Below are 13,473 nucleotides of genomic sequence, written 5' to 3' on the forward strand. Positions count from 1 at the left end.
GTGTTCTCCTGTCCCTGTCCGTGGCTCTGGGCCTTGGGCGATGGAGAAAGCCCGAGGGGATAAGTCAGCACGCGCAGGCGCACACCCTGCGCCTCCGTGCGTTGGGCACGAGCGCCCCCTGACGTCTCGGGGAGGAAGCGCGGCTGCACTTGGCACCGCTGGTGGCGGCGTGGCGCGCCAGGAGCGCAGGGCCAACCTCTGCCAATCGCTTGGCGCATCCCGGGCGCCACTGTCACTCTTGCTCTGAGGCACTGGCCAGCAGGCACAGCACACGCCCCCGCCCCCACCGCCCTCCATCTCGTGTCTGTCCCCCTACCCACACCCCCAGGGGCCGCAGAAGACGAGAGACCCTACCTGGCGCCCCCGGCCATGAAGTTCAGCCGCAGCCTGTCCGTGCCCGGCTCCGAGGACATCCCCCCGCCGCCCACCACGTCCCCCCCCGAGCCCCCCTACAGCACCCCGCCCGCCCCCGCCTCCTCGGGCCGCCTCACCCCCTCCCCGCGGGGAGGCCCCTTCAACCCCGGCTCTGGCGGCCCCCTCCCAGCCTCTTCCCCGGCGTCCTTCGACGGACCCTCGCCTCCGGACGGCCGCGTGGGGGCCCGAGACAAGAGCCTGTACCACGGCGGGCCCCTGCCGCCCGCGCACCACCTGCCGCCGCACCACCACCACCACCACGCGCCGCCCCCGCAGCCGCACCACCACCACGCCCACCCTCCGCACCCGCCGGAGATGGAGACCGGCGGCTCCCCCGACGACCCCCCGCCCCGCCTGGCCCTGGGGCCGCAGCCCAGCCTGCGCGGCTGGCGGGGCGGCGGGCCCAGCCCGACGCCGGGGGCCGCGTCGCCGTCCCACCACGGCGGCGGCGGCGGGGCTGCGGGCGGCGGCGGCGGCGGTGGGGCCTCCCCGCAGGCGCCGGCCCTGCGCTACTTCCAGCTGCCCCCGCGGGCGGCCAGCGCGGCCATGTACGTGCCGGCGCGCTCGGGCCGCGGCCGCAAGGGCCCGCTCGTCAAGCAGACGAAGGTGGAGGGCGAGCCGCAGAAGGGCGGCCTCCCGCCCGCCGCGTCGCCCGCGTCCCCGCAGCCGCCGCCGCCCGCCGCGGCCGCGCCGTCGGAGAAGAGCTCCATCCCCATCCCCACCATCATCATCAAGGCGCCGTCCACCAGCAGCAGCGGCCGCAGCAGCCAGGGCAGCAGCACCGAGGCCGAGCCCCCGACGCAGCCCGAGGCCGCGGGCGGCGGCCCCGCGCCCGGCCCCGCGCCGGCCGCGTCGCCCGTGCCGCCGCCGCCGTCGCCCGCGCCCGCGCCCGCCTCGCCCAGCGGCCCGGCCACCCTGGACTTCACCAGCCAGTTCGGCGCGGCGCTGGTGGGCGCGGCGCGCAGGGACGGCGGCTGGCAGAACGAAGCCCGCCGGCGGTCCACGCTCTTCCTGTCCACCGACGCGGGCGACGACGAGGGCGGCGAGGGCGGCGGGCTGGGCGCGGGCGCGCCCCCGGGGCCCCGCCTGCGCCACTCCAAGTCCATCGACGAGGGCATGTTCTCGGCCGAGCCCTACCTCCGGCTGGAGTCGGCGGGCGCGGGCGGCTACGCGGGCTACGGGGCCGGCGGCCGCGCCTACGGGGGCGGCGCGGGCGGCGGCAGCAGCGCGTTCACCAGCTTCCTGCCCCCGCGGCCCCTGGTCCACCCGCTCACCGGCAAGGCCCTGGACCCAGCCTCGCCCCTCGGGCTGGCCCTGGCCGCGCGCGAGCGGGCGCTGAAGGAGTCTTCGGAGGCCGGCGGCGGCGCCCCGCAGCCCCCTCCCAGGCCCCCGTCGCCCCGTTACGAGGCCCCGCCGCCCACCCCGCACCACCACTCGCCCCACGCCCACCACGAGCCGGTGCTGCGGCTCTGGGGGGCCCCGCCGCCCGACCCCGCGCGCCGCGAGCTGGGGTACCGGGCGGGGCTGGGCGGCCCGGAGAAGTCCCTGCCGGCCAGCCCGCCCGCGGCCCGGCGCTCCCTGCTGCACCGCCTGCCGCCCGCCGCGCCCGGGGTCGGGCCCCTCCTGCTGCAGCTGGGGCCCGAGCCCCCCGCGCCGCACCCCGCCGTCAGCAAGGCCTGGCGCTCCGCGGCCCCCGACGAGCCCGAGCGGCTGCCCCTGCACGTGCGGTTCCTGGAGAACTGCCAGCCCCGCGCCCCCGCCCGGCCGCCGTCGGAGGACGGGCCGGGGGTCCCGCCGCTCAGCCCGCGCCGCTCCGTGCCCGCCTCGCCCACGTCCCCGCGGGCCAGCGAGGAGAACGGGCTGCCGCTGCTCGTGCTGCCGCCGCCCGCGCCGTCCGTGGACGTGGAGGACGGCGAGTTCCTGTTCGTGGAGCCGCTGCCCCCGCCCCTCGAGTTCTCCAACAGCTTCGAGAAGCCCGAGTCGCCGCTCACACCCGGGCCCCCGCTCCCGCTGCCCGACCCGCCCGCCCCGGCCGCGCCCCTGCCCCCCGCGCCGCCCCCCGCCGCCGCCGCCGCCGCCGCCGCCGCCGCGCCCGCCCCGCCCGCGCTGGACTCCACCGCGTCCAGCCTGACGTCCTACGACAGTGAAGTGGCCACGCTGACCCAGGGGGCCCCCGCCGCTCCCGGGGACCCCCCTCCGCCGGGCCCGCCCGCGCCCGCGCCGCCCGCGCCGCCCGCCCCGCAGCCCGGCCCGGACCCCCCGCCCGGCACGGATTCGGGCATTGAGGAAGTGGACAGTCGCAGCAGCAGCGACCACCCGCTGGAGACCATCAGCAGCGCGTCCACGCTGAGCAGCCTGTCGGCGGAAGGGGGCGGCAGCGCCGGCGGCGGCGGCGGCGGCGGGGCGGCTGTGGCCAGCGGGCCGGAGCTCCTGGACACCTACGTGGCCTACCTGGACGGCCAGGCCTTCGGGGGAGGCGGCACTCCCGGCCCACCGTACCCCCCGCAACTCATGACTCCTTCCAAGCTGCGGGGCCGGGCCCTGGGGGCCGGCGGAGGCCTACGGCCTGGTCCCACCGGGGCGCTTCGAGACCCTGTCACCCCCACCAGCCCCACCGTGTCGGTGGCAGGGGCTGGCGCCGACGGGCTGCTGGCCCTGACCGGCTGCTCAGGACCCTCCGCGGCGGGCGTGGCCGGCGGCCCCGTGGCCGTGGAGCCCGAGGTGCCGCCCGTGCCCTTGCCGGCTGCCTCCTCCCTGCCCCGGAAGCTGCTGCCCTGGGAGGAGGGCCCGGGCCCGCCGCCGCCGCCGCTGCCGGGGCCCCTGGCCCAGCCGCAGGCCTCCGCCTTGGCCACCGTGAAAGCCAGCATCATCAGCGAACTCAGCTCCAAGCTCCAGCAGTTCGGAGGCGCCTCGACGGCGGGCGGCGCTCTGCCCTGGGCGCGGGGAGGCAGCGGGGGAGGCGGGGACGGCCACCACGCGGGAGCCAGCTACGTCCCCGAGAGGACGTCCTCCCTGCAGCGGCAGAGGTGAGCGCGCGCGGCGGCCAACGCGGGGACGGGGTTCAGCTGCGCACCCCCACCTGCGCGCCCCCTTTCTGGACCGTGGAATCTGAGGGGGGAGGAGCCGATGGGCGTGCCTGTTACGGCCCACAGAGCAGGGGGAGGGGTGTTTTCTTTCCCCCACCTCTTTGTCCATCGCTAGAGTTCACCTTAGTTCTGAGAGATTGGGGGCCTTGGAGGTCTTGGCGTAGCTTGCCAAACACCCTGAGCTATTCTGGCGGAGCCCAAGAAGCCTAAGTGATTCGTTTATCCCCTGCTCTGGGGTGAGGGAGGCCCCACAGCGCAGCCGCCACCGAGCCTCCCCGCCCGGCCGGCCGAGGGGTGGAGGACCCACAGCAAGCAGTCATTGCAACCACCCGGGGGAGGGTGGGGAGTATGCCGTTTCCGGTCGGTCAGAGGTCTCTCTCGGTACTGGGTGAGCAGAGTGGAGGTAGGCAGCAGGCAGAGCAGCCGGGCAGAGGGACAGCCAGTGCAAAGGCCCTGCGGTGGGCCCGTGCTGGAGAGAGCTAAAGGGACGAGGGGAACGCTTTTCTCCCCTTGTTTCTTCTCTCTTTCATCTCCCTCTCTTCATCTCTCTCTCTCTCTCTCTGTCCCCTACCCCCTTCCATCTCTCTCCCCCCGGACACACACCCTCTTTGTTCCTCTCTCACTGTCTCCCCGTCTCCCACCCCGCTACCACGGCCATAACCCCAAAGGCAGTATAGAGTAGTGGTGAAGAGCTCAGACCTCGGTGCCATATGACCCGGGCTCTGCCACTTCCTGGCTGTGTGTCCTTAGGCAAGCTGCTCGACCTCTCTGTTCCCGGCACCGGGGCTGTCGTGGGGGTGACACTGAGATGTGGTAACCTAGAGCACTTAGAACCATGCCTGGCACACGTGAGCAGCAGTGAGTGGCGGCGATGATGATTCTGATCACTTAATGTCTCTTTTTCTCTCATCTCTCTCCTGTCCGCACATCCATCTGTCCTCTCCCTCTGCCTCTGCCGGCGCCTCTCACCCCCGGCCCCGCCCATCTCTCGGCACGCTGTCCTCTGGCTCTCCGCCCCTGGCCTCTCTCCCTGTATCTGGACCTCCGCCTGTTTCTCACCCGCTGCCCTCACCCCTGCGCCCCTCTCCTCGCCCGCCCGCCCCCTTGTCACCTTCCAGACTCTCCGAAGACCCCCAGTCCTCGCTCCTCTCCAAACCAGTCAGCAGCCTGTTTCAGAACTGGCCCAAACCGCCTCTGCCGGCGCTCCCCACCGGAAGCGGGGTTTCCCCTTCGGCCGCGGCTGCCGCAGGGGCCACCTCACCCTCGGCCTCCTCCTCCGCGTCCACCCGCCACCTCCAGGGCGTGGAGTTCGAGATGCGGCCGCCGCTGCTCCGCCGGGCCCCCAGCCCCTCGCTGCTGCCCGCCTCGGAGCACAAGGTCAGCCCTGCGCCCAGGCCCTCGTCGCTGCCCATCCTGCCTTCCGGACCCCTCTATCCGGCCCTCTTTGACATCCGCGGCTCCCCCACGGGCGGGGCAGGGGGCTCGGGAGACCCCTTCGCCCCCGTGTTCGTGCCGCCGCACCCGGGGATGTCCGGGGGCCTCGGAGGGGCCTCCCGCTCCCTGTCGCCGACCCGCCTGCTGTCCCTGCCCCCGGACAAGCCGTTCGGCGCCAAACCTCTGGGCTTCTGGACCAAGTTCGACGTGGCCGACTGGCTCGAGTGGCTGGGCTTGGCCGAGCACCGAGCCCGGTTCCTGGACCATGAGATCGACGGCTCCCACCTGCCTGCCTTGACCAAGGAGGACTACGTGGACCTGGGCGTGACCAGGGTGGGGCACCGTATGAACATCGACCGGGCTCTCAAATTTTTCCTGGAGAGGTGATGGCTGGCCTGGGCGGACCAGCCCGTCCACTGGACCCTGGAGCCTGCTGGCCTCTTGACCTCTGACCCAGACCCTGTTCTCTCCCTGGGCCAGGGACTCTGCGGAAACTGCGCCCTGCCCTGCCCTGTCTCCCAAGGCCTGAGGCCACCAGGTGGCCCGCTGCCAAGGCCGGACACTCGCACCTCACAGGAGGGGGCAGCTGACGCCAGACTGTGTGTGTGTCTGCGTGTGTGAGCTCCGGGAGCGGAGGGGGACCGAGGAATTCCACAGGGGGCTGCAGGAGGAGGCAGGAAGGGTCGATCCCGGGGGGGGGGGGGGGGGGAGGGGACAGACAGAGCCATAGAGGGTCAGCCCTGAGCCTGACTGGGTGGGGCCCGACGCCCCCAGGCCACAGGGGAAGGGGGTGCCCTCACATTCCACCACCTGCCACCCCTCTAGCCGCCCTTCCCTCCTCCGCTCCCGGCCCCCAGCCTCCCGCACGCGCTGCCGCACGCCCCGCCCTGGCCCCGCCCCGGCCCCGCCCCGCCCTGCCGTTTTGCACACGTTCCCCTCCGGCTGTCTCCGCACACCGCGCGGCGCCGCACTTCCGGCTTGCGAGCCCCGCTCCGCTGCCCAGCACTGCCCGTCCCCGCCCGCGCGCACCTCGCGTCTCTCCCTCTCGCTCCAGGGCCCCTGCTGTAGCTTCTATACACTCCCCCCCCCCCGCGCCCTCACTCCGGACCTCCCTCCCCGGACTCCACCCCCCACTCCTCTGCTCTCTGGACCCATGCTGCAGACACACGTGGGACACACTCTCCCGACCCCGCGCCCTGTTTATCCTGGACCCCCACCTCCCCGCCCCCGGCGCACCTGCTCTCACCTCCGCCTTTCGCTGAAGCACTCGCCCTGCCTCTTCTGAACCCCCAGACCCTCCCTCCCCCGCCTCCGCCTCCCGCACTGTCACTTTTGTCACACCCCCTGCACACCTGCCAGGCCCCGCCCTCGCCCCCTCTCCACGCCGGGCACAGCCTCCCTCCCCGGGGGCCTTCCCCGCGCCTTGCTCACTCCGGTGACTGCTGCTGCACCTGCCGTCCGCTCCCGCTTCCTTCCCAGGCCGCGTGCCCGGGCTGGGCCAGCCTTTCTCCCCCTCGGCCTTTACTCGTACCTGCCGCACTCGCTTCTCCTGGCCAGGCGGCTCCACGCACACCTGCGCGTCCGCTCCGCCCTCCACACCCCCCACTCCTCCTGTCCCTGGGCCGCCGCCCCAGCCGCCCCTCGCCCCCTCCGGACCCCTTCCTTCTCTCCCTCCAGCATGGCTCGCTCTCCTGCACGCCGCCCCCTCCCCGTATTCCTGGGGCTTGCGAACTTGAAGCCACCCCTCCCTACCTGAGAGGCCCCCTCTCCTGCTGTGGGTCAAGGGGGGAGGGCACCGCCCTCAGGTCCCCCCCCCCCCGTGTTCAGCTGCCAAAGAAGGGAGCTCCCCCTCCTCCCCCCCAGCCCATTCCCCCCTCAGCTGCCCCCTACCCCCGATGGGGGGGCGCTCAGTCCATGAGGGGAGGGGACCGCCCCTCCCCTCACCACGTCAGGGATCTGCGGGGAACCTTGTGGGAGGGTTGTGGGAGGGGGGAGGGGTGGCCAGGAGAGGAGCCCCTACCCGCCCCCTCCCCCTCGGCGGATGCCCCCGGTCCGCAGGGGGCCTGCGCGGCACCTGTCTACCAAGGGCTTGTTCATTCTGGATGGGTGCCGTGGGGTTGGGGAGGGGGGAGGGGGCGGGGAGGGGGGAGGAGAGGCCGGGGGGGGGAGGGGGGAGGGTCTGGATGGGGGGAGCAGCGCGGGGTGGAGAGACAAAGCAAAAAGAGAAACAAAAACCTAAGACGAAAATACGGAACAAAAACCCTAGGGACACACACACACGAAAAAAAATCCAGAAAAAAAAAAAAAAACCTGAAATAAAAGCCCGAGAATTGTCTTCCAAGGGGGGTGGGGGAGGAGGAAGAGGAGGCTGACGTCTGGTTGCGGTGGACAGGGCTCGGTCCGCGTTGAGAGCCCCGGCGCCCGGGCCTAGCCTTGGCGGGCCTCAGTGTATCCGTCCAGGGGCTGGGACCCAGGCGTCCATTTGCAGGGTCGAAGACTGGGGAGGCGGGGTAGTAGTATGGGGGCTCGTCCCTACCCCCCATCACCTCCCTCCCCCTGACTCCCCACCAAGATTTTGCAGAGAGAAATGGCTTTTGTACCAGGTCATTCTTTATAATTAAACTCACAGTATCCACCCCCTCGAGCCGGCCCCGCCTCCTTTCTGGGGAGGCGACGCCCCCTTCCCTCGGGGGCGGGGAAGGTCGCCCGCGCCAGCCGGGCGGTGCGCAGGCGCAGCCGCGGCCGTCCCCTCCCGCACGTCAGTCTTCCTCGGCCGGTTCCGCCCCCAGGGCCTCGAGCATGCGCCGTCGCACCAGGGCGCGGCGCAGGTGCAGGCGGTAGTCGCCCAGCAGCAGCTCGTCGTGGCGCACGAGCGGGTGCGCGAGCCCGCGGGGGCTGAGCCCGGAGCGCAGCAGGTGCGACCGCGTCTGGAAGTCCAGGACCGTGATGAGCCACCTGCAAGGGGGCGGGGCCGAGGCTGAAGGGCCGACCCTAGCGCCTCTAACCTAGGCCACGCCCCCAGCTCCCTCACCCAACCGCGCTCTTCCCTCGTGGCCACGCCCCGCCCCTCTAACGTAGGCCACGCCCCAGCTCCCTCACCCAACCGCGCTCTTACCTCGTGGCCCCGGCCCCGCTCCCTTATCCCAGGCCATGCCCCCAGCGCCCTTACCCTACCGCGCTCTGACCTCTTGGACCCGGCCCACCCCTAGCGCTTCTAACCTAGGCCACGCCCCCTAAGCGTGCTCGCTCTCGGCCCCGCCCCTCAACTCGTTACCCAATCGTGCTTAGCTAGGCCCCGCCTCCTCGATCCCACCCTCTAGCACCGCCTACCCTAGCCACGCCCCTCGTCGCCCTTATCCAACCGCGCTCTTACCTCGTGGCCCCGGCCCCGCCCCTAGCGCTTCTACCTTTGCCACCCCTCCAGCGTGCTCCCTCTCGGCCCCGCCCCTCAGCTCGTTACCCAATCGTGCTTAGCTAGGCCCCGCCTCCTCGACCCCACCCCTAGCACAGCCTACCATGGCCACGCCCCTCGTCGCCCTTATCCAATCGCGCTCTCACCTCGTGGCCCCGGCCCGCCCCCAGCGCCTCCGGCCCCAGGGCCCGCCCCCTGGCCGCGCTCCCGCCGCGGGCTCACCGGTCCCGGCGGCCTGCGGTCCCACAGATGACGTTCATGTTCTCAAAGCGGATGCTGTCCACGCGCCCGCTCTCCATGGCCCCGGGGAGCTCGGCCTCCAGCGCCTCCAGCACCTCCAGGTGGGTGAAGTCCTCCTGCGGAGGGCCGCGGTTGGAGAGGGGCCTCCGCCGGGGGCGCGCGCTGGACCGCACCTGCGGAGCCACCCGAGGGCACGCGGTGCGGGGGACCACGGGGCCCCCGCAGGTGCAAGGGCCCTGCTCCCAGAAGTGCCAGCGCTCGCCAGTCCGCGAATGACCGGGCACCGAGGCCCGTGCGCCCCCAGGCTATGGAAAGCAGCTAGGAGCTCCCGGGTCTCCGCCCGCCCCCGACGCGCGTGCATTTTAGGGAATGCGGGGCCTGGGGCGGGGGTGACGGACGCCTTGTCCATGTAACACTCAGAAACTTAGATGGACCGCTCAGCTGGACAGCACCCGGCTGGACACCGTGGCCCTGGCCCAGAGAATCGGGGCAGCTGCAAGGAGACCGTGAGATCGGTGCCCCCGGAGAGGGCCGCCTTGGGCGGGTGACAGGGGCCGCTGGCCGCAGAGAGGGCCGGGTGGTGTAGTGCAGCGAGAAGCTGGGGCCGGGCTTTGCCAGGACTTGGGTGCTGGGTGGCCGGTTTGCGTGCCCACCCCCCAGACCGCTCACCGAGGTCTCCATGCAGAGGCACAGGGGCTGGGCAGCGGGGGGCACGGGGAACTTCCGGATGCAGGGCAGCTCGCGATCCAGGGCCTCGTACTCCGCGATCACCTGCCGCAGGTACTGCTTCCTGGGGAAGGGGCCGCGGGGTGGACAGGTCGGAACTCATCGCCGCCGTCGTGGGGCGGAGGGGCTGAGGTCAGAGGTCACCGGGCCAGGGGCTACTCACGAGGATTTGACAGGCCTGCCTAGGCTCCGAGTCGGAGTCTCCTCGGGGGTCTCCAGGTCCATAAGGGGGGCTCCTGGGGACGGGGGACCCAGGATCAGCTGCGCTGAGCCCACCTGGGCCAAGCAGGTGCTTTTCCTGGAAGCTCCCGGAAAAGCGGTTGTCCAAAGCCCACCCTTCTGTCCCAGCCCTGTGAGGCTGCAGCCGGGGCCCTGCGCCGGGCCCTGGAGGGGACACCGAGGGCGGACAGCCGGGCGGAAGGAAGCGGAAGGCCCTCGCTCCATTTTGCTCCCTCTTCCGGCCAGCCTGGCCTGGAGTGTGGACACGGTGAGCAAGCGCGGTGGCCCCCCCCCCCCCGGACACCTGCCCTCCCGTCTTCTGTAGCCACTGCGCCCTGGGCTCTCTCTGTGGCAAAGCCTATCCCGAATGACGCCTCGACACGACACGACACTCCGACAATAGTTGATTGAATGCAGCGATGTCCCACTTGAACGGGCCCGCAGGCTGTCCCGCGGCCCAGGCGGATACAAAACGTGGGACACGGGACAAGACACAGCACCTGTTCTGCTGGCCCGGCTCCGCTCGGAAGCCGCCAGCAGGCACACGGGGGCTGAGAGCCGCGCTCACAGCTCGCCCCACGGGCCGCCTCCAGCGCTGTGGCTTCCTGCTTACCCGTCTCCGGAGGGTCCACACCCCTGAGCTGGGGCGGGGAACCCCGGGTCCCTCACCCCCAGTTCCCTCGGGCGCACCCACCCAGTTCAAACCAGTGCCCCCCTACGCTTGTTCGGCAGAGACACCTGTCAAACAATGAAAAAAATACCAACGTGGGCGTGGGCGTGCGCTACGCCTGGCTGGTTAGGACACAGGCGCTGGCATCCCATGTGGCCGCCGGTTCGAGTCCTGCCTGCGCCCCTTCCGATCCAGCTTCCTGCTAATTACCGCGCCTAAGGAAGCAGCGGAAGATGGGTCAAATCCTTGAACCCCCGCATCCACGTGGGAAACCCAGACGGAGTTCCAGGTCCTGGCTCTGGGCTGGCCCAGCCTTGGCCATTAGGGCCCTCTGGGGAGTGAACCAGCAGATGGACCATCTCTGTCTCTCTGTAACTCTTTCAAATAAAGAATAAAGAAGGAAGCAAGGTAGGACCTCCGTCTCGGAGGCTCTTGTTAAATAGGGCCTGGGGTGAACGTAGGCGTAGGTGGGAGACAGCTGAGGGCACTCAGGGGAGTAGAGCAGGCCCTAGAGCCTCATGGGAAATGTAGTTCTGGGTTCAGCGCATTGGTGGGGGCTGCAGGCGCTCATGGGAAATGTAGTTCTCAGCTAAGAGTCTTGCCCGGCCAGTGCAGAGGCTCATGGGAAATGTAGTTTGAGGCCCAGAGTTGGGAAAGTCGGGGAGGCCTCTGTCCGGGAACCCGGTGAACAGGAGCCTGGGGCTCCTGTTACTTGCAAGGCGCCTCACCGAGGGCCAGGATGCCCGGATGACGGGGCCCCCCCTGCGCCCTCCCCCCACGGCCCGGGCCCTACCTGCCTCCCTGTGCAGGCCGGGGTTGCCCTGGGTGGAGGAGCACAAGGTCTCCACCTCTGGCTGCATCCTGGGAAGGCGGGTGGGGGAGGTCTCAGGAGGGCGGCAGGAGAGGCTCCGGCTGGGGCCCCCGCCCGCGCTCCTTCTCCCCGCCGCCGCCGCCGCCTCTTCCCGGGCGGGAAACACGGGGCTGGAGGGCTGCCGCCACGCCACGCGGGTGCCCCTGAGCTCGGGGACGCCCGGGGCGCCCCACTGCCCCGGTTCCTGCCCCCCGGAGCCCCATCGCTCGCTCCCCCTCGCCCCCTCTCGCTCTCCCCACCGCTCCACTCTTTGGCCCGATTTCTCCGGCCTCTTCCTGCCGACTTCTCTCCTGGCTGGCTCCATCTCACCCGGCTCCCGCTCCATCAGTGCCCCCCGCATCTCCCCATCCCGCCGCCCCGCCCACTCCCCACAGCTCTCCGCCCCGCTCTGTCCAGCCCGGCCTCTCCCGCTCGCGGCCCCCGGCCTGCTGTCTCCATCGCTCCCCGGCTAGCCACCGCCCCTGACCTCGGCCATGCCCTTGCTCTCCCACTTGCCCTGCGCTCAGACCCTGCCTCTCGCAGGCCCGGGGTTAGACCCAGCCTAGATTCAAACTGAAACGGGGTTCTCGCGGGCACGGGGCTGGTTGCCAGGATACGGCGGGGGGGAGGGGCCCACCTGGGGCCTGGGGCCCCCTCCCTTTGCCTCTGCAGAGTGCTGGGCGCGAGCTCTGGGCCCTGCAGCGGCTCTGCATGGCCACCGCCTCTGCCCTGAGTTCGTGCTGTTCCTATCGGCTCCAGGTAGCAGCACCTGGACCTCCACATCACCGTCGGAGGAGGACCTTCCTACGGAAGCTGCGAGGCTGGCCGGAGTCCAGCCACCACGTCCCCACACACAGGGCGAGAGAACTTGCCTCGGTGACGTCCATGACGCCTGGATCCGGTGGTGCCTGAAGCTCGCCCACCCCATACATTCCCTCGTAGGCCTAGATCCGTTCGATCGGAGTTCCTGGCGTTGGTGATTGAAACGATGCAGGCCTAAAGGGTCTCACCCCATTCTTCCCCTCCCTCCCCTCCTCCCCTCCCCTATGCGCCCCCCCCCCCCATTTCCCAGCCCTCACACCCTGTGAGTGGCCATGCTGGATCCCTCTGCCCCGTGCCTCCTCTGCCCCTTCCTCCGCGCTGCTCTCCCAGAGAGGGCAGCCGCTCAGACCTCGTCCCGTGTCCCAGGCTGGGCCCTTGCCCGGCCTCCTCCGTATCCCGGCATCCAGTCAAGGCGAGGCCCCGGTGGGCTCTCAGCACCTTGGACAGCGGTTCAGGCGCTCAGCGCTCATCCAAGACTGGCAGGATCTAGCCCCGCCTCCCTCTCCCACCTCAGCCCTGCAGACACCGCCCCCGCCCCATGCCTGTGCTGCCACGTGTGTTTTTAAAGATTGGGGGTTGATTTGAAAGGCAGAGTGACAAAGGGGGGGGGGACAGAGAAAAAGGAGATCTTCCATCCACTTTTTTCCTTGCCCCAAAAGCCTACAACAGCCAGGGCTGGGCCAATCCATCCTGCTCTCCTGGTGGGGGCCCAAGCACTCGGTTTATCACCTGCTGCTTCTCAGGTGCGTTAGAGGACTCTGCTTTGGGGTGTGGCTGTCCCAGGAGACTTTTTTTTTTTTTTTAAGATTTACGTATTTGAAAGGCAGAGTTACAGAGAGGCAGAGGTGGACGTAGAGAGAGAGAGGGGTCTTCCATTCACTGGTTCACTCCCCAGTTGGCTGGAGCTGCATCAATCCAAAACCAGGAGCCAGGAGCTTCTTCCAGGTCTCCCACGTGGGTGCAGGGGCCCAAGGACTTGGGCCATCTTCTACTGCTTTCCCAGGCCACAGCAGAGAGCTGGACAGGAAGTGGAGCAGCCAGGTCTCGAACCAGCGCCCACATGGGATGCTGGCACTGCAGGTCACGGCTTTTACCCACTACACCACAGCGCCAGCCCTGTCAAGAGTCTCCTTAATCCACGTTGTGTGGACGCGCCCGCCCTCACAGGGTCTCTGCCTGGGTGACGCTTCTCCCTCCCTCATTGCCAGTCTCGGGTGCCCTCATCTCTGATAGGAAACAGAGTGGCCATTCCGCCGGTGCCTGCGCTGCCGAAACGCCTGGCTGAGTCCAGCTCCAGCTTCCTGTGCTGCAGGCCCGGGCGGCAGCGGTGATGGTGCAGGTGACTGGGGCCCCGCCCCTTGTGGGAGGCCTGGGCTGAGCTCCCGGCTCCTGGTGCACCCTCACCATTGTGGGCGTCTGTGGAGTCCCGATTGTGCTGTCTGTCTTCTTCCTCTGCCCCTTTTCCAGACCTCTGGACATAGTTTGTCCGTAGCCTTGCTCAGGGGTCTGTCCCCTGACCCATCTCTGCCTCTGGAGTGGAACAGGTCAGCGTTGAATGCCACACCCAGGCTGTGCAGCCCTGGGCAAATGTCCTCCCCTC

General features: G+C 70.3%; 2 protein-coding genes across 2 annotated transcripts in view; one reads left to right on the forward strand and one right to left on the reverse strand.

Moving 5' to 3' along the window:
- SHANK1 (SH3 and multiple ankyrin repeat domains 1) overlaps positions 1-5,321 on the forward strand; it is a 37,264-nt gene extending 31,943 nt beyond the window's left edge. Inside the window, exons 22-23 of the mRNA XM_062176589.1 lie at positions 329-3,440; positions 4,619-5,321. Of these exons, the coding sequence (XP_062032573.1) occupies positions 329-3,440; positions 4,619-5,321 (3,815 nt within the window). The remainder of the gene's footprint in view (positions 1-328; positions 3,441-4,618) is intronic.
- Positions 5,322-7,693: 2,372 nt separating this feature from the next.
- On the reverse strand, positions 7,694-11,061 carry C19H19orf81 (chromosome 19 C19orf81 homolog). Its single transcript, XM_062177912.1, has 5 exons — positions 10,995-11,061; positions 9,476-9,548; positions 9,256-9,376; positions 8,569-8,702; positions 7,694-7,889 (listed from the first exon to the last, which is right to left on the reverse strand). Exons 1-5 carry the CDS (start codon positions 11,059-11,061, stop codon positions 7,694-7,696), a joined length of 591 nt encoding a protein of 196 aa, XP_062033896.1.
- Between the last annotated feature and the right edge of the window lie 2,412 nt (positions 11,062-13,473).

The sequence above is a fragment of the Lepus europaeus genome, chromosome 19 (assembly GCF_033115175.1).
Source record: "Lepus europaeus isolate LE1 chromosome 19, mLepTim1.pri, whole genome shotgun sequence".
In the NCBI taxonomy this organism is placed as follows: Eukaryota; Metazoa; Chordata; class Mammalia; order Lagomorpha; family Leporidae; genus Lepus; species Lepus europaeus.